This window comes from Amblyomma americanum, chromosome 11 (genome assembly GCF_052857255.1).
Source record: "Amblyomma americanum isolate KBUSLIRL-KWMA chromosome 11, ASM5285725v1, whole genome shotgun sequence".
Classification (NCBI taxonomy): Eukaryota; Metazoa; Arthropoda; class Arachnida; order Ixodida; family Ixodidae; genus Amblyomma; species Amblyomma americanum.
This window is the reverse complement of record NC_135507.1, coordinates 71,514,816-71,538,265: the sequence shown is the minus strand read 5'-3', so window position 1 is coordinate 71,538,265 and position 23,450 is coordinate 71,514,816. Positions and strand designations below refer to the sequence as shown.

Here is a 23,450-nt window from a genome sequence, read left to right as displayed (position 1 = left end):
AGACACAGTTGCTGATGATGATTACTAAGTGAAGGCACTGAAAGTAACAGTTTGAACACCATTATTCCCAGATACTGAGTGAGCAAAGAAATGATGGCCTACAGGAGCATCGCAGGTCCTTACCCTCACACCTTGTAATAAATTATGACTTTTTAATGCGATAGTGTTATAAGCCTCATTGTAAAAAATGCAGAGAATTCGCTGACTGTCTGGAAAGAGGTGATGTCACCAGGCCAAAGCATTCCCATTGGCAAATGAAAGCTGGGGGCAAGATGTCACTTCCGGTAAACGCATCTGCAACTGTGGGTGTTATCACATTGCAAACACATAATTCACTTAGGTGTCTCTGTGAATTTTTCTCGTCAAGCCATATCCACATCAAAACAAATCGCGAAATAGCAAGTCTTATACATACACCTACTGGTTAAAAATTCAGAGGATACAAATTGCGCTGATACGAATCTCAAGGGGTCGCGAAAAAATTCATATGCACAAGCATGAAAAGTGCCTTCACACAGATCTGTTTACAGCTGCCGGAATTTATTCACCGCTGTATGGCCATAGCTCGCTACTCGTGGTGCCTACCGCATGACGTTTGTGACGTCGGCAATGTGCGGGCCGCACGAACCGCCGATCGATCACTGCATGCGGTGCGTGCTGCGCGATTAAAGATAGCGACGTCAGCAATGTGTGGGCTGCAGACTGCCGCTCAATGCATGGTCCTGGTGCATGGTGCGCGATTAGCGATCGCGACATCGGCGATGTGCGGGCCACAGACCGCCGTCATTGCATGCTTACGGTGCATGCTACGAGATTAGTGACCGCGACGTCGGCGATGTGCGGGCTGTGCGCACCGACGATCGCTGCTTGCGATGCGTGCTGCGTGATTAGCGACCGCGAAGTCGGCAATGTGCAGGCCACATGGACTGCCGATCACTGCTTGCGGTTCATGCTGCGCGATTTGATCGCGACGTCGGCGATCAGTGCAATTCGTGCTCGAGCGTGCAGAAAGAAAGGGTTCTGCACATTGCACACAATGCACTCAGGCCGGGGAATTTTACAAATTCGTATCATTGCGAAATTCGCATCAACCGTGTTCATGTCACCAATTAAGATCCTACTGTATTTCGCAATTGGTTACTGGTATATATACAGCTGAACCTCGTTATAACGAAGCCAAGGAGTCTGGCAATTACATTCATTATAGCCATATATGTTCATTATAGTGTGTGTAGAAGGAGCTCCAAGGGGAAATTCCGTCATAGCTTCATTATATCCATTATCTTGTTATAAGCAGTTTCGTTATACGAGGTTCTACCGTACACTGAACTACCACATCCTCACAAAACAAGAATTACGAGGGCATTTTTGCAGTAATTTAATGTAAATAGCTGGATTCGGCTCTTACAGGTGTTAAGCAGCTCAATTCGACCATTTTATTCTGAATATTTCGCTTCAGCCGACCTTTCCTTCCTCCACAAAGGAAGGAATTCATGAGCACAGCCTTCTACTGCTTTTGATAATTTTGCAACCTGAGAAGTAATCTAACTAGGAGGCAGATTTAACTTCAGCCACTCATGAAGCACCTAACCGATTTCATACAAACCAAGCTAGGTTCGCAAAGTGATCCTCTCATCCTTGCTGCCTGCTCAACAGTATGCATGCCTGTTTTGCTATTCCTTTTATTCATGAAATTAAAAAATAATGAACCAAATAATATTCTTCTGATGTTGCCTGAAGAATGAATATTCGTAAGTATGTAATCCAAGGCTTTGCAGCTTGAATGTTTTTTTTGCATACTTCTTGAATGTTTCTGGCAGGCATGCAGGTCTCTTCCCATCCTAAAATAGGCACACCCATCTTAAGCGTGGACTTTGGCAGTGCACCAAATCTTTTAAACCACGAGTCCTCAATATTTTAGCCCCAGGAAGCGACCCCCCTATCTGCCCAGGCTTGTGTATCATGCTGCCTATAATGCACGCAAAAAGGAGAAAGCATGACACACAGCTCTCCTCATCCTCTTCCCCCTGCACAAAAATATCAGAAATTCAGGTAATAATGACTGGCTCTATACTGTGCTGTAAGCATCTATGGTATGATTAATGCTAAAATAAAGTGATTAAAGCTAAGGTAGCGTTCGACCCAGGCATCGATTCTCTGCTCGGGAAGCCCAAAAGCAACCCAAGCAGCACAAAGGTTGCGCAGAGCCCAGCTCATCTAAACTCCGCCACTCTAGGCGCAGCACCAATGATGAACCTCTCCTTGGGCAGTACGTTTCACAGCAGCTGCCATGATGGACTGTGCTATATTCCTCTGCTCTTGCCACAATGTCCCTCGTCCTTTCACTGTTACCAGCCTCCAGATAGCTCCTGTGACAACCAACCTCCCATTACACTTTCCTATGAGCTCGCCATACCCTCTTCCTTCCATGCTAACCCTCCCCTTTCCAAGGTGACTATTCTTCGCATGGCTACCGCCTACCAGTTGCACCTTCTTTCAATCTTGCCATATACTCTTCCTTCCACAGTAACCACCGTCCAATTGGGGATTCCTCCACTCTTATGATACCCTCCGCTTTCCACAGTAACTGTTCTCCGGATGATTCTGGTGGCAACACTCCCACCAGTTACAGCAACTGCTATGACTGCTACTGCTACTATGACGTGAAACACAGGAACAAGCACTTAACAGCTGTAGCTATAAAAATTCAAATCGGAGAGAGTGCGACAGTACAAGATTATAGGCTGGGTAGCCACCTAGAAAGTGAAAAATAACATATAGAAAATAAAAAGCAAAAGAATGAAAGAAGCAAGGATGAAAGGGAGGCAGAGAGGATACAAGAGAGTGGCCACAGATGACGCTGCCTGCTGACTTCCCAACCCGTGAGCACTTCAAGAAATGCTGCGAGAGACAAAATTCCATTTATTTCCAGAAGGCTGGCTCCAGCAGCATTTCTGTTTGCACTGGGCATGAGATATGAGATAAATGAATTTTCTTCTTTAAGATCGCGTCTGGGGTGCTCAGGCAGAACCACTGTAAGGTGGCTAGTTTTGGATCTTGCAACTTTTCTTTTAGGGCTAATATAAAAAGCTTCATAAACAGTAGCGTGCTACTACCATTTCGGCCAGCTTTCAAATTCACTTACTTTTAAAGCAAATATTTAAAAAGTTTGCAAGTCTAAACCAATGAACTAGCATTGCAAAACAACAAATGATGCAGACTAGTCCACACGAATGTCAATAGCACTGCATTGTTTACACTTGCCTAGGGCACTCCCTTCTTTGTTAAAACCTTCGTTACGCTGAGATGACACGCGTAGTATATGCCTATATCCCTTTCAGGCACCAATTAAATCTGCTGAAAGGAAAAATCTTTTTTTTTGTATAAATCATGACCAAAAAGAAATGAAGTACAAAAAATTATGCAAAAATTTTCCCATTTGAACGTATTTTCTGCTCAAACATCAAAACTGCAACATTTTCTTGCCTTTTTTAACTGATTGTTACATATGACAGCTAGAGAAAAATTCAGCATTTCCAGCATAGAAAGTCGCTTTTAGATGTGCAGCCTTTACGTTCACGACGTTGTGTAATTAACGAGTTCAGAAGTTGGGACCAATGATTGCTTCCATCATAGCCAGTGCTTAAAGTATGGCTCAATCGAACGGGTCTTGAGTGATCTGAGCGCAGGTGGAGAGGAAGAGAGAGAAAGCACTTTGCAGCCTCTTTTACCCACCATTTTTACAAAAAAGAGAAATCATTTTTAAAGGTTGTTGTTCACTCAATTTATGTCAGACTTCAAGCAAACTATCCGCATGCTCTACCAGTGTGCTGATTTTTTCGCAGCCTTGGAGCCGAGCGGCTAGCTCTGAAATGACTCTTGGCATGCGCGCATAGGTTTCCCTTTTTCATCCCTTTTACGTACTGCTGCCACTTCATACTTTTCTTCGTCTTGGGTTTTATAAAACATTGTAATGACTCCTTCTAAAAACCTGAGCAAAATTTTCAAAACAATACAGAAAAAATGTTCTGACCATCAAGGATGAAAGCATAAAAAATGGTTTCTTGCTTCAGGTTCAGCAGCCTACATTCTAGCATGCGAGCTCCCAGATCCCTTTTCAGTATTGGTGGGGGTCTAAGACCGTCCGAGACACCCATGACCTTAGGCACTGATCACAGCGCACTGTTTGTCAGCAGTGGCTTAGCGTAGTGGTGGTTCTTTGTGACCATCTGTGAGCCTTCATTGCTCGTTCGACCGCGCTTCTTTGGAGGTGCTTAACCATTCGCTATTTTTATGAACAACGCTTCAGCACCCGAGTAGTCCACCATTCCCCCATAGAAGCACAGTTTTGAACACCTGTAAGCAAGGCCATTTCGTACCACACTTGCCCCAAGAAAATGGCGCATAGTGGGCCGAAAACTCTGATATTTTCTAGGTGTCATGTCCACATTCGTGAATGCGCCGCTTTTTCTTGGTCAGGGAAAGTGAAAATCGGCATGAAGTTAACACATTACCATATTGACACACTCCTAAAGGTAAACTGCATCATTCACAACCATTTGAAATGATAGGATGCCAAAATAAAAGCAATTTACTCGCCCTGCCAAGGAATGTCGTGATGCCCATCTTTTCTTATTTACAAACATATTCAGAATGGTAAGAGTGCAGAATTCTAAGGTTGCGTCCACATATGTGGACACAGCACCTGAAGATATGCATACTATAATGATGCTCTATAAGGCACTTGCTGTAGTGGAAACACCTCAAAAATGAATCGGCAATGCATCTCAAAAGAGGCCCTTTGGCCAATGGCACCGATTGATTAACACGACCTCCTGGTTAATTCATAGCCATATCGCCTACCGAGCTAGCATGACAGGGGATTCAAACGGTGTGATTTGGAACTGACCCCAAGTTAACCATAACGTTGAAAGAATCGGTCAACGTCACTGGCTGGAGGGCCTTCCTTGAAGGGCATTTACCGCATCGTTATCGAGTTATATCTGATTGTAGCTACTAAGCAACCATCGCACGATCCTCCCGCCTTAAAATTCTCAATCAATGCATTGGGCACTGACTGCGTATGCAGTGAACATCAAAAGAAAATCTAAATTTGTGACAGAATGACTGAAAACTGAACCTGGCAACATTTAAAGCTAGAACTTTATCCAGTGAGGCTAGCCTAGCAGTGCTGTCCAAGAAACTTGCAGGTATTAATGGGATTCCACAGGGCTTAGTGAGCCGTATGAGGCAGATGAGGTGCATACAATACCAAGCGGCGGGCATATATACGGTGCTATCGTGGATCAGCAGACAGATGAGAACTAGGTGTGGGATTCCTCATCAATCAGGACATAGCTGGCAATTTGAATTTCTAAAGTATCAAAGAAGGGTGGCAAGATATTGTAATTATGCTTAATAAGAGGTACAAGCTAAAGGTTGTGTAGGCCTATGCACGTACATCCAGCCAAGGTGGCCAGATTGTTGAAAGCTTCTATGAAGACATGAAATCGGCAATTCACAAAGTAAAATCACAGTATATTGTACCAATGGGCGACTTCAATGTGAAGGTAGGCAAGAAGCAGGTTGGAAACGAAGCAGTAAGCAACTATGGCATAGGCACCAGGCATAGGAGGGCTAGTAGAGTTCTCAGAAAAGAGTAAATTATGGATCATGAATACCTTAATGAGAGGACTGAAAGCAGACATGAAAAAGCCCAAATGGTCAGGCTAAAAATGAAATAGACTTCATACTATGTGCTCACCCTGGCATCCCCAGTCAACCACGGAGAACTGTGGTACGTCCGATTAAGATATGAATCTCCAGCGCGAGGTGAGGATGTCCGTAGAGCATCCCTGCGGACGTCCATATCCGGATATAAGCATTGAAGATTCAGAGTATGTATGATGGACACTTGTTATCGAATGCCTGGCAGATATCCGCGGATGGACATCCTACGGGTATCCATGAATATCCCTTTAGGAATTTGAGCTTACATCACATATGTATTTCGTTTTCCTCAGGCAATAAATTTAAAAGGTATTTTATTTTGCAAATGACAAAATTCAGCCAATCAAATTTCCATACCAGCAGTTAGTTTAATATTGTGTTCATACGAAAGAACGTGGATTTAATTGCATGACTTTCTGGCACCAGTGCTCAATAATTAATGCCCCTTTCTTCTCCAGCATTCCGCCGATATAAACGAGGCATGCAGCGATGCAGCCTTCCATCAAAGCTAAAACTCCTTCCAGGGGCCGCAGCAGAACGATAGCGGCAATAGGCCTAAAGGTTGATCCAATCTGTCAATCAGCAGTTCCGGCATGGTCTTTGTTGTCTTTGCGTCGTTTTTCGTTGCGATGTGCTTCCCTCATTCTTTATTTTTGCTACACAGTGCAGTGTGTTTGTTGTGTGGTTGCTTGGCCGCGCTGGAAATGTGATGTGTTAGCTATACACTCGACAACGCATTCTCCTGTGCCTCAACCTCTCGTGAAACCAAACTGATCCCTTGTTGAGACGCCGACGCTTTGTTGCTTCGCATGAAAGAAGTGGCGTGGTGTTATCACTTGCGAGGTAAGTAACTGTGCTTGAAAATTGCTTTGAGGATGTTGCTGTGCGATGAGTGAAGCGCTGCAACACAATTACACTCTGTTGCACAACTTGTTTGTGCTGGAGTGTAAGTTACAATTACGATGTGGTAGCCGCCGCAAACATGTTTGCCCGCATTCGCGAGCCTACCACGAAGCTCCAGAAGCCAGAGCGTCGAGCCTGTCTCTTGCCCTTCAACTGCAATAAGACAAGCGCGGAAAGAATAATATTTATTACTGCCTTTGCGGTGTAGATTTGGCCAGAGTGTGGAGTGTACTGGTGCATAAATGACGCCATATCATGAAAAGCTCAGTTAAGTTGAAAATGATGTAAAAGTTGTCTACCTATACAGTTTATCGACGTGTTTCAATGTTAGGCTTGTCGAATGGATGTTTCCAAACATCTACGGCACGGTACTTTGCAACTGCACAGTACTTCGCAATGTGCAGTAGCATTGTTTAGGAGAGCTGAAGTGTGCTGTGAAATTTGCGAACATCAGTCACGCATTCTTATCTTATCGCTGCGCACCGAGTGCAGTCAGTTCATACATTGTATTGGTACAGCTTTGTCAAACATGTTCATGCCCACAGGGTTCAATGCTGAGAGAGGTAGCAGTACCATATATGGAACACATAGAGCTACATGTCCCTGGATTGTGAGCAGACCTTTCTCCCTTACTCTGGCAGAGCTGTGGATCATCAAATATACTGTTAGTGCTGGATGCTTGGTTTATCAGTTAACCTTGAGGGCAGGGTAGTGTCAGCAAAGATCATGTTTTGCTACGTCATGGGTATCTAACGTTATGTTAACAAAGTACGGTACAAGTTGCTTTCTCATATTTTATTTCCTTGGCCATGCAGTGTAGATGTGCCTGACCTATGACCTATACAAATCCTGCAGTGTAAAGCAGCAGCCTGCAGGTAAGTTTGAACTCCATTGCAAGTTTCCTCTCCTCATGCAATCGACACTTTTTTTTTCTTTGCTTTGTGCAGTGCAATTGTACAGTGATAAAAATTTTCAGGATCATTAGGGGAAATGAATGCTATTTTAGTAATATATAGGGAAACATAAGTGTGCTATTATCTTTTCTAATGCAACTGGTTGGAAAAAAATTGCCTGCTCGTGTTTTTCCACTCCTTTTCAGACCTTTGCAACCGGAAGGTAACATACCTCTGTAAGCTGCAGTTGGCACTGTGGCATTGTAGACTACTACCCCGATTTTGTTTTGTGTGCTATATGCATTGTAAATGCTTCTGTACCTCTTATCACGTCACTGAGCAGCATTAGTATGTTGCGGCAAGGCTGGGTTAAAATTATGAAATTCTCTTGGTATTGTCTTTCGCTTAACTTTTCACTTGCAGTATCCCGCACTTAAAAAATTGGCTGAACCTTTTAGTAGCAGTATTGTGTTTGTGTTTTCATTTGTTTTTCAGAGCATCCCTTTACCAAGTTCAACCATGAAAGTACTGTCTGCTCACAGTAACTCTTCCTATAGCATGAATCTTCTGCGGCTATGACCAGCTTGAATAATTCTTCTTGAAGATTGAAAGCAGATTTATAGTCATTAATAAAATTGCCTTCAAACTGATATTTTGCTTAGTGGCCATTTCTTCATAGAGGCATGCATATCTGGCAAATGATGGACATATGCTGATTGTAGACAGTAATATGTCTGGCAGTTCCCATGGACTTGTACAAAAGCACACAGAATGCCCGAAATCAAAGCCTGTGGGAACTGCCACATATATTACTGGCTGCAATCACCAAGGACTGCTTTATGAAAGCTCAGAAGGCATGAAATGCGAACTGCCTCATTAAAAACGCGGGGGATATCTGGATCGGATGTCAGTGGGAGATCGTTCCAGTTACATATGTGCCTCCGGTGGACTTCCGTGGAAGATCCGTCAGAGATCGAAGGATCTTCCACGGATATTCATATCTCCAAAACGGGATGTATATCATATGTCCGTTGGATGTACTGTGGTTGATTGGGTTGTGCAGGATGTGGAGGTCTTCAGAAAGATGCAATGTAGCCAACCCAGAATGGTAAGGTCTCGTATTAGCTTAGACTTGAAGAGAAATGGAAGAAATTAATGAAGTGGAAGCCCATTAACTAGTTAGTGGTAAAAGGTAATGTAGAGGAATTCAGAATGTTGCTGCAGAACAGATATTCAGTTTTGACCGAGCAGGACGATCTTAACATTCAAACCATGAATGATAATCTCACAGCTATCATCGCAGTGTGCAGTAGATGTAGGCTGTAGGATGGTTCCACGCAATACCAAGCTATCTCAGGAAACTAAAGAGCTGATTAAGGACCGTCAGAGCATAAAAGCATCTAAGCCTACAGACAGAAAAGAACTGGCAGAGATAAAAAAGTTTATAGTTATGTGCAAGGTAGCCAACATAAAGAAGTTCGAAATAGAGAGAATTGAGCATGCTCTAAAGAATGGACATGGCCTAAAAGCGGTGAAAAGGAAACTATGCATAGGTAAAAACCAGAGGTATGCATTTAGAGACAAAGATGGCAATGCCATTAGCAATATGAATAAGAAAGAGTAACCAAACAGTTCTACAAAAGTCTATAGAGTAGCTAATGAGATTAGTATGTTAATGAGACAGGCAGTAGCAGTTAGCAATGGGAAATCCCACCATTAACGAAACAGGAAGTGAAGAAAGCCTTAGGAGCAATGCAAAGGGGAAAAGCAGCTGGTGAGGATCAGGCAACAGCAGATCTGTTGAAGGACAGAGGGGAGATTGTGCTGAAAAACTAGCCGACTGTATACGCAACACCTTATGACCTCAACCATACCAGAACCTTCGAAAAACACAAGCATAATCTTAATTCATAAGAAACGAAACAACAAGGACTTAAAAAAAATTGAGCGATCAGCTTACTGTCCATTGCCTACAAGGTATTTACTAAGGTATTTACGAGGCCCAGATTGGGAACAGTTGGGGATAAGAGTTAATGGAGAATACTTAAGTAATTTGCTATTCGCTGATGACCCTGCCTTGCTGAGTCACCCAGGAGATGAACTGCAAAGCACGATCAAGGAGTTAGACGGGCAGAGCAGTATGGCGGGTCTAAAAATTAACATGTAGAGGACGAATTTAATGTTCAACAGTCAACCAAGGGAACAACAGTTCACAATTGGCAGCGAGGTGCTGGAAGTGATAAAGCAAAGTCTGCTTAGGGCAGGTAGTGACCACTGATCTGGATCATGAGAAAGAAATAACTAGAAGAATAAGAATTGCGTGGAGCAGATATGGCAGGTTCTCTCAGATCATGAATGGCAGTTTACCAATATTTCACAAGAGAAAAGTATACAACAGGTGTATCTCACCAGTGCTCAACTACGGGGCAGAAACATAGAGGCTAGAAGAGGGTTCTGCTCAAGTTAAGGACACTGCAGCGAGCTATGAAAAGAAAATTGATAGGTGTAATGTTAAGAGAGTGGAGGCAGACACAGTGTGTGAGGAACAAATGCGTGTTAATGACATCCTAGTCAAAATCAAGGAAAAAAAATGGGCTTGGGCAGAGTGTGTAATGCGAAGGCAAGATAAACGCTGGTCCTTAAGGGTAACGGAGTGGATTACAAGAGAAGACAAGCGTAGCAGGTGGCAGCAGAAATTTACGTGGTCACCCAAGTTTACGGGGACATCATAGCCGCAGTTGGCAAAGGACAGGGTTAATTTGATAGACATGGGAGAGGCCTTTGCCCTGTAGTGGGCATAGTCAGGCTGATGATGAAGCTATAGTTTGGCAGTGGCGGTGGCGAGCGACGGACACGCACTTACACGGCTTGCATGCCTCTGTACATTTTCCAGGTCCTTTCCTGCTTTGACTGTCTGGCTGTTCGCCCGGGAATCTACTTCCGCCTGTGTAGACTGTGCAAATTGGTTAAGAGTGGATTCTTTTTGACACCTGTACGCATCGGCCGTCATCAAGTTGTTCCAGCAACAGTGTGCTGCTCCTGACATCGACGACGGCTGGACACGGCCGCCGCTATCGGCAGTTTGGCAGTGGCGGTGGCGAGCGACGGACACGCACTTACACGGCTTGCACGCCTCTGTACATTTTCCAGGTTGGTGCATTCTTTCTTGTTAATTTAGCCACCGTGGGCCTATTCTAACGCCACTGCTGCTGCCAAAACGTGTTGTAATGCGGTTGTTTCATGTGACTGTTCTTGATGGGGGACATGGACGAAGTCTGCATTGCTTGCAGCAAAAAAAAGTGATGCGCCTGATGACCTCATAATATGCAAAGAATGTCAGTATCCTTATCATGTACAAGGCTGTTCCGGGATTCCTGAGTCAGGTAAAGCATTGAGTGCTCGTTCGCGTAGAGCATTTTTCTGTCTAACATGTAAAACGGGAGCTGCTCATGGCGGAAAAATGCTCCCCACTGTCGACGCTCCTCCTTTCGACATGGCCGCTGCTTTTCTTCAGCTCAACCAAAAACTGGATAGTCTAATGCCATTGAAAGATAAGGTAGATAACATTGAACAATCCGTCCTGACAATGTCCGACCATTTTGATGAGATCATGAAGTGTCTTGATAACCAAGAAAAAGAAATCGCGCACCTACGGAAAAGAATGGCACAGGTTGAAAATATGCGATGTGAAGAACAACTTTGTCAGCTTAATACCGACTTGGATGAGCTGGAATTCTGAAGCAGGAAAAAGAATATAGAAATTCATGGCATTCCTAAAACCGAGCATGAGGACCTCCTAGCCAAAGTGAACGAAGTGGCTAAAGAAATTAATATTGCAGAACTTAGTGAGAGTGACATTGAGGCATGTCACCGGCTTCCTGCAAAAATGGATGATACCAACCATTATTGTGCGGTTTCAACGACAAGCCCAAAGAGACCAATGGCTTCAAAAAAGAAAATGTCTGGTGGAGAAAGGCAAAAACATGTACTTGTGTGAAAACCTGACTCGAAGAACGAAATGGCTGCTTCTGCAAACGAAAGATTGGGCTAAGAAAAACAATTTCCGGTTTGTTTGGTGCTCAAACGGGAAGGTGCTTGTTCGCCAAAGGGAAGGTGATTCTGTACACATCATTCGAGATGAGAGTGACCTTGTTGATCCTGTGCCGTGAATAGGTACCATTTGTGAATGTTGCATGCAATGACATAGTATCATGATGGCACCGGACGCGTACCCTCTCCCGTGCGAAATCAGTAGCAGCGTTTCTTCGGACTTGAAAAGCCCGTCAATACTTAAATGTTTTCATCTGAACGCTCGGTCAGTCAGGAACAAGCGAGACGACTTCTGTATTTTATTAAGTAGCTTTGGCTTCCCTTTCGATGTAATTATGATATCGGAGACCTGGCTGACCGACAGCGATACCTTTAAATTGCCTTCATTTACAACATTTTCTTTGAATCGAAAAACTTCTCGTGGAGGTGGTGTATGCATACTTGTTAATGCCCACTTTCAGTGTGAAATTTTAAACGATTTGTGTTTCCTGTTCGATGACGTTGAAATCTTTTCAGTTAAATCAGGAAACATTGTAATGTCTGTGGTGTACAGGCCACTGTCTGGTGATATGGGTATGTTTCTTGAAATAATGGAATCTTATTTAGGCATTGTAATTAGGAATAAATATGATATAATCATTGGAGGCAATTTTAACATAGATATGTCATGTTCAACGAGCAGCAGTGTGGATTCTGATGTCTTACTTAGATGTTATAGCTTTACAAATATGATAACCAAAGCAACCCGTACAACTCCCCTCCCTATTCCCAAACATGCATAGATTTATTCTTAACAGATATTGATTCTCCACTTACTCACTCAGGAGTTACATGCTGTGACATAAGTGATCATATGGGCATATATTTGTTTTGCCAGAAGGAGGTTCCGAAGCGTGACCCTCGTGAGAAAGTTATGTGTCAGTATATAACAGAAGAAGCTTTAGATAGATTTCGAGCGCATATTCTAGGCATGGACTGGTCCGTTATATACAAAGAGGCTAGTGCGGAGAGCGCTTATGACTTATTTCTAGACAACTTTATTCATGCTTACAACATATACTTTGTTTCAAAATTAAAGAGGCGACCAAAAACAATATGAAAGCCATGGATATCACGCGAACTGTATACGCGTATTAAAGAAAAGCACAAACTGTATCAGCTATTTATTCTCACCAAAGATCTCCTTATTCTTGACCGCTTAAAGAAGTATAGAAATAAATTAAACTGACATACGAGTGGCAAAATTGAAGTATTACGAGAACTACTTCGCAGATACAGCTAATCGCCCTGATAAACTCTGGCGTAAAATCCGTTCACTTGACTCTGACGTTTCACAGGCTGGTAACCCCGATAAAATTACTAACAACGGCATAGAATACACAGGTAACCGTCTCGCAGAAGAGTTTAATAAGCATTTTACTCCTGCGTTGAACCCCTCTGCTGATATATCTCGCATATTCATTGACAGGCACCCACCTTCTTTGTTCCTTGAACCTGTCTCTACCAGAGAAATTTTGTCAACTTTTAGTGACCTAAAAAACAGTACCTCGTGTGATGCGGATAATATCCAGATTCGTCCAGTTAAATATGTCATCGACATCATCGCTGCGCCATTAGAGTACATATACAACCTATGCATAGAAACTTCCACCTTCCCGGCAAGAATGCAGATTGCTAGGGTAGCAGTCACATACAAAAAAAGCAAACAAAAACAGTTTTGGAAACTATCGACCAATTAGTATTTTGCCCGTCTTCTCTAAAGCGTTCGAGAAACTGATTCTTAAACGAGTTGAAAGCTTTTTTAAATAAACACGCCATAATTACAGACTGCCAGTATGGCTTCAGAAAAAACCGGTCAACCGGACTTGCTCTTTTACACCAGAAGGAATATATATTGAGGAATTTTGAAAATAGGAACCTGGTCTTGAGAATTTTCTTAGATTACAGCAAAGCATTTGACTGCATAAACCATAGCATCTTGTTGAAAAAACTTGAATGTTATGAAATTAGAGGTACAGCGTTATTCTTACTTAAATCTTACTTGTCCAATAGAAAACAGTAAATCCAAATAAATGAATACAAGTCAACTCTTCGAACAGTCACCTGCGGAGTGCCCCAAGGAAGTATTCATGGACCATTGCTTTTCAACCTGTATATTAACGACATCATTAGTGTGGATGACAACGTTCGCTTTATAATTTATGCTGATGATACCAGTTTATTTTTATCCGATGGTTCTGGTAGTAAGTAACTTGAAAATGCAAACATACTCCTGGAAAAAATAAAGACGTGGTCCGATAACAATCTTCTTTCAATTAATGCAACAAAATCTAAGGCAATACTTTTTCAACCAAAAAACAAAAAGTGCAGCGAATTCGGTGAACTACATTATTACCGAGACCAGATTGAGTTAGTAAAGTCATTTAAATCGTTTGGTGTAATATTCACTGAAGATATGCTATGGGACGATCACATAAATCATATAGCATTAAAGACATCTCGAGCCATAGAATTTATGACATTTTAAATGTTGTCTTCCACAAAAGGTAAAACTTCTATTGTATCGTGCATTATTTCGCTCACATCTAAACTACTGTTCATTAGTATGGGGTACTGCTACACGAACGAGTCTGAAAAAACTTGCCGTTCTTGAAAACAGGGCCCTGAGAATTGTTCATAACTTGCCACATAGATGCTCAACTAAACACTTATTTTCCAGGCACAAGATTATTAATGTTTTCAACTTGTATGCTTATAAACTATTGCGCACCTGTAAAATAGAACAAAGATGCATAACAAATATATCTGACTTAGCCACGATTCAGTTATTTCAGTGCACATACCCACGCCGTCGCAAACCACACTTTGTAGTACCTGTAGTGAGAACAAACTATGGACGCCAAATGGTAACATTTCAACTTCCTTCACTTCTGAATAGATTATTCGCTGCAAATATTGATATAGAAAACATTAGCAGCTCTGACCTCCTCGACTACTTTATTTTTGAAACCACATTTTTCTAGTATTCATACTTTGAACATTGCTCTTCTTACAATCTTTATAACAGTGCTCTTTGTTTCTTTTTTGTTGCTTTTATTGTTATTGCTTTAACCCTTATTGATTTTCTACACACATTGGTGATTGTGTATTTTTTTTTTGTGAACTGCCGTCGCATGCCACTGCCCACTTGCTGTATGGGGGTGGGGACCTTGTCAAGCGTTAACCGCTTTTATCCCCATCCCCTCTAACACTGCATGGTGATAAAAATAAACTATAATTATTATTATAATATTGCGCGTGCAATGAAAACACGTAGGAACAGGAACATTCAACAGAGCACAGAGGCTGCCTAAATGGCCATCTGGCCTCAGTGAATACGCATCTGCCTTCCTTCACAGAACCGCTTTCTCGTCGAAGAGCTTCAGTCATCGCCGCACCACAGGGTTTCCCACTCTCCCCACATGTGGCCCAAGTGGTCGGAGACTTTCCTCCCACAGGCAAACAGCACCCAAGCGTGGCCGGACGCACCTCCTTGTCCAGCTGGCTCTTGCGCTCGCTCAGCTCAGCGTGCTGCTCGGGGTCTTCGATTGTTAGCAGTCGTTCAGCCAATGCCTCCGAGCGACTCTGCAGCGCCTCCACGTTTTCCTGCAGCAGATTGCTCTGGACTGCGTCCACCTGGGCCCAGACACATGAAAAACAGCGGCAACTGAGCTGTAACCATGAGCGAGGCAAGCATGTGCAGGAGTCGAACTCTGCACTTTTGATCAGCATGGCAGTGCAAATGCCCTCCCTTTTTTTGCAGCAGCAGCAGCAGAGCAAGTAGTCTACGTTACACTTTCCAAGCAAAGAGGTTCACCAGACCAGAAGAGTGGAATTCATCACAGTTCCTGTTTTGCTCCTATGACGACGACAGGCACTTATTCACAGTTTTTATAGCTCGTAAGATTGCTTCAAGTGACTGATGTATGACATTAAGAGTATGGCATCCAATTGCGCAAATAGTTCCCACTTCTTGCATGCAAAGCTAAACTTCATATGGCGCTGAGAAAACGGCCTTCAAAGAAGAGCAGATGCTTGACATGCACCGACTCACCGGGCTTCGCTACCGCGTTGCGAAGCCGGTGGCACTGGCTCGCTCGGCAGGCGCACCTAATCACGTGACTCGTCAGTGGCTCGCCACACTGCACTGGCTTCGCCTCACAGCTGAGCCTACCCACGTGACTCACATTCACCTAAATATAAGCACAGGCACTGCTTGGTGTTCCACAGAGCCATGAAAGAGCCACGGGGGGGTCCCAGCAGAGCGACTGTATTGACGACAACAGGTTAAGTCAGACCGCCCGGCAGATTCTCGGTGCTGAGAAGTGTGTCTAACCATGCTCAAGTGAGCTCTCACTCCTTACAACCAGGTTCAGTCAGCCAACTTGAACCTCAGCCATTCTTTAAATATCTTTTAAGTAGAGAGAAGATGGGTGCTTAGACAATGGTTCGACAAGAAGACTTGTCTTCATCTGGGTGAAGACGAGTAAACATTGACAAATCCCCCTGAGGCTCCCCTCTCCTTTGTTCACTTCGTGTTGTCTAGAATGTATCTACCTGCCCTCTCTCTACCCTCCACTTCAGGTTGCATGGGCACTCATTCTGAGAGCGAATTCCACAGCAATTCAGGCCGCATGCATGGCATCTTCTCAAGCACTATCTTTAATGCAGAAATGTACGCATTTAATGCCCCTAATAACTAACCCCGACGTCTGTCACATTCACAGTTCGAGCTCAAAAGTTTCCCTGATCAAAGCGCGCCTTACAGAAGGACACTAATGAGAGGCGTCTCCACGTGCTGAATCCTTCATTGAATCTTTATTGATATTGAGTACAAAGGAAAATGCTCCTGCTCCCTTCACCTAATCATTGAGTAAAGTACAGGATTGTCCTCTTCAGAACTACCATTCTCAAGTCGAGCTGCTTGGTATTGCCACTCCTCCAAGGGAAAAAAATAGGGGAAAAGCAGCTGGTGAGGATAAGGTAACAGATCTGTTGAAAAATGGAAGAGAGATTTTTGCTAGAAAAACTAGCCGTCCTGTATACAATGCCTTATGACTTTGAGCATACCAGAACCGTGGAAGAATGCTAACATTATCTTAATTCATAAGAAAGGAGAGGCCAAGGGCTTGAGCTGCTTCCAGTCTATTTGTGTCCTATCATGGTGGTGAGAATGAGTCCAGAATGAAGACACATAAAGAGGGACTAAACGTTTCCCTCTCCACAGAAATGGAGCACAAACATGGCTATACTCCCTTTCACCTAAAGAACTCCATTCTTAAGGAGAGTAAATAGAATACTCCATACAGAATTATATAAACAAATACCTAGGAGTCATAATCACATCAGATTTAAAATAGAACGACCACATAACATATACGCTAAATAAAGCTACGAGGCAACTTCGATATTTAAGGAGAACCCTAGGTAAATCCCCATCAGAAATCAAACTACTAGCATACAAATCTTTCATTAGACCAGTTTTAGAATATGCGGCAGTTGTTCGGGACCCGCACACCAAAATCAATATCACCAAACTTGAGAATGTCCGGCGTAAATGTCGCAGGTTCATATACAATTGTTATAGCTGGAAAACATCCCCGACAGCCGTTTTGCAAAACAGCTAATTTAGAAACCCTGCAGGCAAGACGATGCCAAGAAAGATTAAAACTGTTCTATTAGACCTACCGTAACCAACTTGGAATAAACAGAAATGCACATTTTCATTCAGTTACCCAGCGACAAATCTATTCTTTTCATTCAAAGAAGGTGAGCGAATTTTTTGTGCAAAACAAATGTGTTCAAAGCCTCATTTTTTTCCTGCAACTATATATCCACACTTAGAATGACCTAGCTGCAAATGTGGTTGAGTGGTCTGAACTTCCAGTGCCCGAGGAGAACTACAGTCTAGTGCACGGCGCCGGTGATGTTGCGAGAGCGCGCAACTATTTTTGTGTCAGTGGCATGATACGCCTCACCAGCCTTCAACGGTAAAGGATGAAACTTCTACGGTAGAAGCTGACACAGCTTAAGAAGCGTATACGACTGGGCAAGCTGGTCAGACATGCTTAAGAGAATATTGGCACAGCATCAAGGGACTAGGACAGCAGGAGAGCACACTTGTGTATGTGGGTGCTTGTATGTGTGTGCGCTCTCCTGCTGTCCTAGTCCCTTGATGCTGCACCATTATTCTTTTAAGCTGACGCAGCTAATGTTAAGCCGATAAGATAAGCATGCAGCATCTTCTACAAATAGCAAGTGCGGCTCGAGTGCAAGATCGCTACCGAGTTTTCTTCTTTCTCTGGGAAGTACCACCAACTTAGATAAAACTTGCACTGTGAGCTGGTACAAGCTCTCACCAGGAGTGTCAAAGGCATATTTGCTGCTATTTTCTTTGACAACCTCCATAGTCATGACATGTGAACAAGAAATTCAAAGCAAGCGCAGCGATAACATTGCAGCCCATTCACCGCGGCCTCAGTGATACTAAAAGATTAACCAGATTTTTCACACTACCTCCCTGGACAAAGCAGCAGATGCAAAAGTTGTGCCACATGGCAGACCATAACACCACTGTTGATGCTAACTGGATAACATGTGACCACAAGAAATAAATTTTCCACAGTGCCCCCTTCACAGCTTACCCCAGTGCAAAGGCCCAAGCTCGCCTTATCCGTGTCCTCGTTACCCAGCCCCAGAATGCAACAGATTTCGGTAACGACATACAAAAATGATGGAACTGACTTGAGAAGAGGTCCCACATATAGCTGTAACAGTAGACACTACACTCGGGTATACAAGTAAAAAAAAAAGCGGCTTTTCCCCATCAAAGGGCCCCTTTCCACCCAATGGCATCAGCCGATTCTAATGAACCTTTATCGCACACTCTGTGCGGCTAAGGTTGCTGAAGTGAAGGCCGAATAGGATCCCTAACAAGGCAGGAGCAAACAAACTAATGCTTGATAAAAACTGCCCGCTATGCCCGACCGGTGGTAGCTTTCATTTCGTCTGTTGCTAGACTCCCCACTCATCGCCACCCAGCACGGAGTCTTCATTTATGTCATTTGTCAGTGATTACATCATCAGAGAGGCCCAAGTTTGACTCTGAGCGGCAGGAGAAACTTTTCAAACTTCAAACCCAAACCTCACAGTAATAAATCCATCTTTCACTGCCAAAGAAGCGACAACCAAGCTACAAAATGCCAAACTATCCGCTTTCACTGACAGCAAAAATTTGATAGGGTTTTCCTAAGGATCTCGTTAAATCTGACAAATTCCAAATGCCAATCTACATCGCCTTACAATGTGCAGAGCAATTTTCGTGCCATGCATAATCAAGGTATGGCAGTTCAGGTATCGAGCCAACCTGAATATACCATATACTTGCAGAGGATCAAACACATAAGCCACACTTCATCTTGAAGTGGAGAGTCTCATGAATGCATAGAACTGGCCTTCCTTCACCCTTACTCTGCATTAAAACCAAAAAGCTGCACAGGATCATAGAAAAATCCGGTGATTCTTGAGCAAACTGGCAGCTCCCGTGCGAAGCTGAGAGCACTCAAAGCTGGCACGGGTGTCATACCAAGGAACGGTCCTCGTCGGCGGACCACGGCATGACTCGTGATATGTACGGGTCCAGCTCCTTGTTGGCCCGCTTGGTGAGCTCGTCTGCATTGGGGGGTGCTGGCACGCCGTTCACATCCCGAAAATACGGATAGTGGAAGACCATGGAATGGTACCACTTATTGCGCACCTTGGGCTTTCTGCGGCGCACTGCCCGCTGCGTCAGCAGCATGGGCAGGTTATTCTGCAGCTTCCTGCGCAGAGTAGCACCACAAGTTGCCATGTGCTTAGGCCAGTCTCAACAAAACTGGGAACTCGTACAGTACACACACTGTCTAATAAACACAGCAGACTACAATCGTTCCCAGCACTAGTTGTTGATCAATACAATCTCGCACCGACACTCGCTTGCCGTCCTAGTTAACCAAGTGGGTGGAGCGAGTACTCCATACTGGTGGTAGTCCCAAGCTCTAGTCCTAGATCAGGGTGAATTTTTGATCAATAGCGAAGTTTTTAAAAAGTTTCATTTTCATTTCTAGTGCAAAGGTTGCACTCCGGTAGATGCTAATAAGTAATTACTCCAAGAAATGAGAACTGTAATGGGAACTGCAACTGCAACCTCCTAGGAAGAGAAAGCACAGACCTTATTATTTTATCATGCTGGACAGAATCTGGACACTGAAAGCATATTGAAGTTGGCTTGCATTAACAGATTACCACGGTTTAATGCCAATAAGGCGAAATTTTCTTTTAGCACGTAGCTTTCAAGAGCAATGAAAGGTCGCAAAGTGAAATACAGTTGTCACCACAGGCCGTTTTCGGTAAGGAAACTGCAAAGACATAAAGATACTTTTTTCTTTTACGCCTAGATACCCGAGGTTAGGCTGCACCAGCATTCACTTCCCAAATGCGATCACAGGTTCCTAAAAGCATTCCATTTCTAAATGCCGTTTTCTTATCCATAAATGCATGTTTTGTTCCCAGACAAACATCAACATGCATAGCCAAAGAGTAAAAGACTCTCACAATAAAAATTCGATGGGTTGTTCTCGGTGTCCCTTTAAAGCTAGGACCACTACCTTGGGGCGGGAAAATTCCACATGCCAAGGTCTAAACACGTGCTCTGCAGCATGCACTTGTGTCGACTGCAATAAACGCTGTCGACAGACATGACTAAGTGCAACAAATCCAACCCGTATCAAATGAGCGGCTTTGCAAAACACAAGCAGTGGTTGCTGAACACCTTTCAGTCTTGGGAAGGACACTTGCTAGCAAAAGACCCACAAAATCAAGACTCTGTTCAGCTCCAAATAACACCAGCGCTCAAAGGGTTTCAACAGTCGCTGTTTGTGATGCCACAAAAAAACACTTACAATGCTGAAAGTATGCATACAATGCCATTTTTGAACCGCCAATGATAGCAGTTAGGTAAATCACTCATTAGTATCACAAAGACTAGGAGAATGTTCTTGACAACAGTACCATATTTATTATTATCTAGGCTGACATCTTTTTAAAACACGATTTTTAAAATCTGTTGTATTCATAAAATCTGACGACAACGCATAATAACAAAAATGAAACATGCAGGTGGCGGCCCCACGAAACGCCAACAGAACACGGCACTATGACCATTACTATCTATAGCCAATGTCTATAGAAGCATACAAGATGCACACAAGCACTGGTTACCATTCTGACCACGTTTTTTTGTGGTGGCATGGGCATGTTCCACAACAGTGCAAGTTTTTCACATGTGGTTTTTCACCGACTTCATTGCACCAAGCAGACAGTGTCATTATAGTGCATCCTTCAAGCGAAAAGTTGTGCTTGCTATAGAGCAGTTCTAAAGCCTGCAAGCTGGTCGGGAATTTGGCGTGGACAAAAAAAATGATCCCTGTTGGAGAGGGCAGCATGATGTACATTTTGCGTACACCACAATGAGGAAGGCTTTCATGGGCCCGAAAAAAGGCCACCATCCCAAAATAAAATCAGCACTGGCAGAGTTTGTGAAATCGTGAGGTTCAGATGCACTTCCAGTGACCAGCGAGGTCATCATCATCATCATCAGCCTGACTACACTCACTACAGGGCCAAGGCCTCTTTCATGTCTCTCCAAATTAACCCTGTCTTTTGCCAGCTGCGCCTAGCATATGCCTGCAAACCTCCCAATCTCATCCGCCCATATAACCTTCTGCCATCCCCTGTTACACTTTCTTTCTCTCGGAATCCACTCCGTTACCCTTAAGGAAAAGTGGTTATCTTGCCTTCGCATTACATGTCCTGCCCAAGCCCATTTCTTGCTCTTGATTTCGACTAGGATATCAATAACGCACGTTTCTTTCCTCAACCACTCTGCCCGCTTCCGGTCTTTTAACATTACATCTATTGTTTTTCTTTCCATGGCTTGCCGCATTGTCCTAAACTTAAGCTGAACCCTTTTCATCAGCCTCCACGTCTCTGCCCCATAGGTGAGAACAGGTAAGATACCGTTGTTGTACACGTTTCTCTTGAGGGATATTGGTAACCTGCTATTCATGATCTGAGAGAACCTGCCATATGCGCTTCACCCCATTCTTATCCTTCTTGTTATTTCCCTCTGATGATCCGGATCAGCTGTCAATGCCTGCCAAAAGTAGACTTATTCCTCTACCACTTCCAGCACCTCGCGGCCAATTTTTAATTGCTGTTCCCTTGCTAGACTGTTGAACATTACTTTGTTTTCCTGCATGTTAATTTTTAGAACCACCGTTCTGCTTAGTTTGTCTAACTCATTGATCATGATTTGCAGTTCATCTCCCGAGTGAGTCAGCAATGTAATGTCATCAGCGAATCGCAGATTATTTAGGTATTCTCCATTAACTCTTATCCCCAACTGTTCCCAATTCAGGCCCACAGGCAGTGAATAGCATTAATTGGCAAAATCGTGTCTCCTTGCCTGAATCCCTTCCTTATTGGAATTTTATTGCTGACTTTAAGGAGGACTATGATAGCTGTGCAGTTCCTATATATATCTTCAAGTATTTTGACATAAGGCTCATCTACACCGATTCCGCAATGCCTGTATGACTGCTGAGGTTTCCACTGTGTCAAATGCTTTCTTGTAATCAATGAAGGCTGTATATAGGGGTTGGTTATATTGTTATGAGGGGGCAAGCGAAGGAACGGGATGACGATGACCGATGAAAATATGATTTAGTGGCTCAGAGCCTAACGCGAGCGCTCCGTCCCCACACCACTGCCCTCTTCTTCGTCTTTGTAACATTACCCAGGCCCGCTCAGCTATCGTCCCGACCAATTGCTTCAATTCTTACAGTTGAGGTGACGATGAGCATGGCCAGAAAGGATAGAAGATGAAAGGCTTGCCGCCAAAATAAAAGAGATGATATGATGAACGGTTGCCCCTGGAGCTTCAAGTCCAGCGGTCGGTCACCCACAGTCAAAGGTCAAGGGTTAAGGAATCGCCAGTTAGCTTAGGCGGGGGCGGCATCTTGGTTCAGGTCGTCATTGGGTCATATTACGTCTGGTCCTGGTCGTCGTGCCTTGTGGTTGGGGCTGGGGACGAGGTGGGGGAAAACGGCTCGTCGGTTCTGGTCAGGTCGAGCTGGGGTTAAACAGGGTGGCGGAGTCCAGGTCCCCTCAGCCGCGGCGATGCTCCAGGGACCAGGATGACGATGGGAAACCCGCAACTCACACCAAATGTTACGAGGTGGCAAGCGAACGGACAGGACTTGATGACAGAAGAAAATACAATTTAATGGCTCAGGGACAAGCGCAAGCACTCCGTCCTGCACCGCTGCCCTCTTCTTCGTCTTCGTAACAATATTCAACGCATTTCTCTATCACCTGACTGAAAGTGTGAATATGATCTAATGTTGAATATCCTTTACGAAAGCCTGCCTGATCATTTGGTTGATTAAAGTCTGAGGTTGCCCTGACTCTACTAGCGATTATCTCAGTAACTACCTTGTAGGCAGTGGACAGTAAGCTGATCAGTGTAATTTTTCAACTTCTTGGCGTCTCCTTTCTAATGAATTAAGATTATTATTGCATTTTGCAAGCTTCTGGTATGGTTGAGGTCATAAGGCATTACAGGGTGGCTAGTTTTTCTAGCAATATCTCCCATCCGTCCTTCAACACATCTGCTGTTACCTGATCCTCAGCATCTGCTTTCCCCTTTGTATTGCTCCTAAGGCTTTCTTTACTTCTTCTTTCTTTACTGGTGGGATGATGCATTGCTGTGCGCTACTGTCTCTATCATTAATGTTC

The 23,450-nt window shown here is 43.7% G+C and overlaps 1 protein-coding gene across 1 annotated transcript in view; it reads right to left on the bottom strand.

Moving 5' to 3' along the window:
- The window catches only part of LOC144109692 (uncharacterized), a 94,765-nt gene that overhangs the window by 56,168 nt on the left and 15,147 nt on the right, over positions 1–23,450 (bottom strand). Inside the window, exons 3-4 of the mRNA XM_077642492.1 lie at positions 19,201–19,435; positions 15,105–15,251 (exon numbers count right to left, since the gene is read on the bottom strand). Of these exons, the coding sequence (XP_077498618.1) occupies positions 15,105–15,251; positions 19,201–19,435 (382 nt within the window). The remainder of the gene's footprint in view (positions 1–15,104; positions 15,252–19,200; positions 19,436–23,450) is intronic.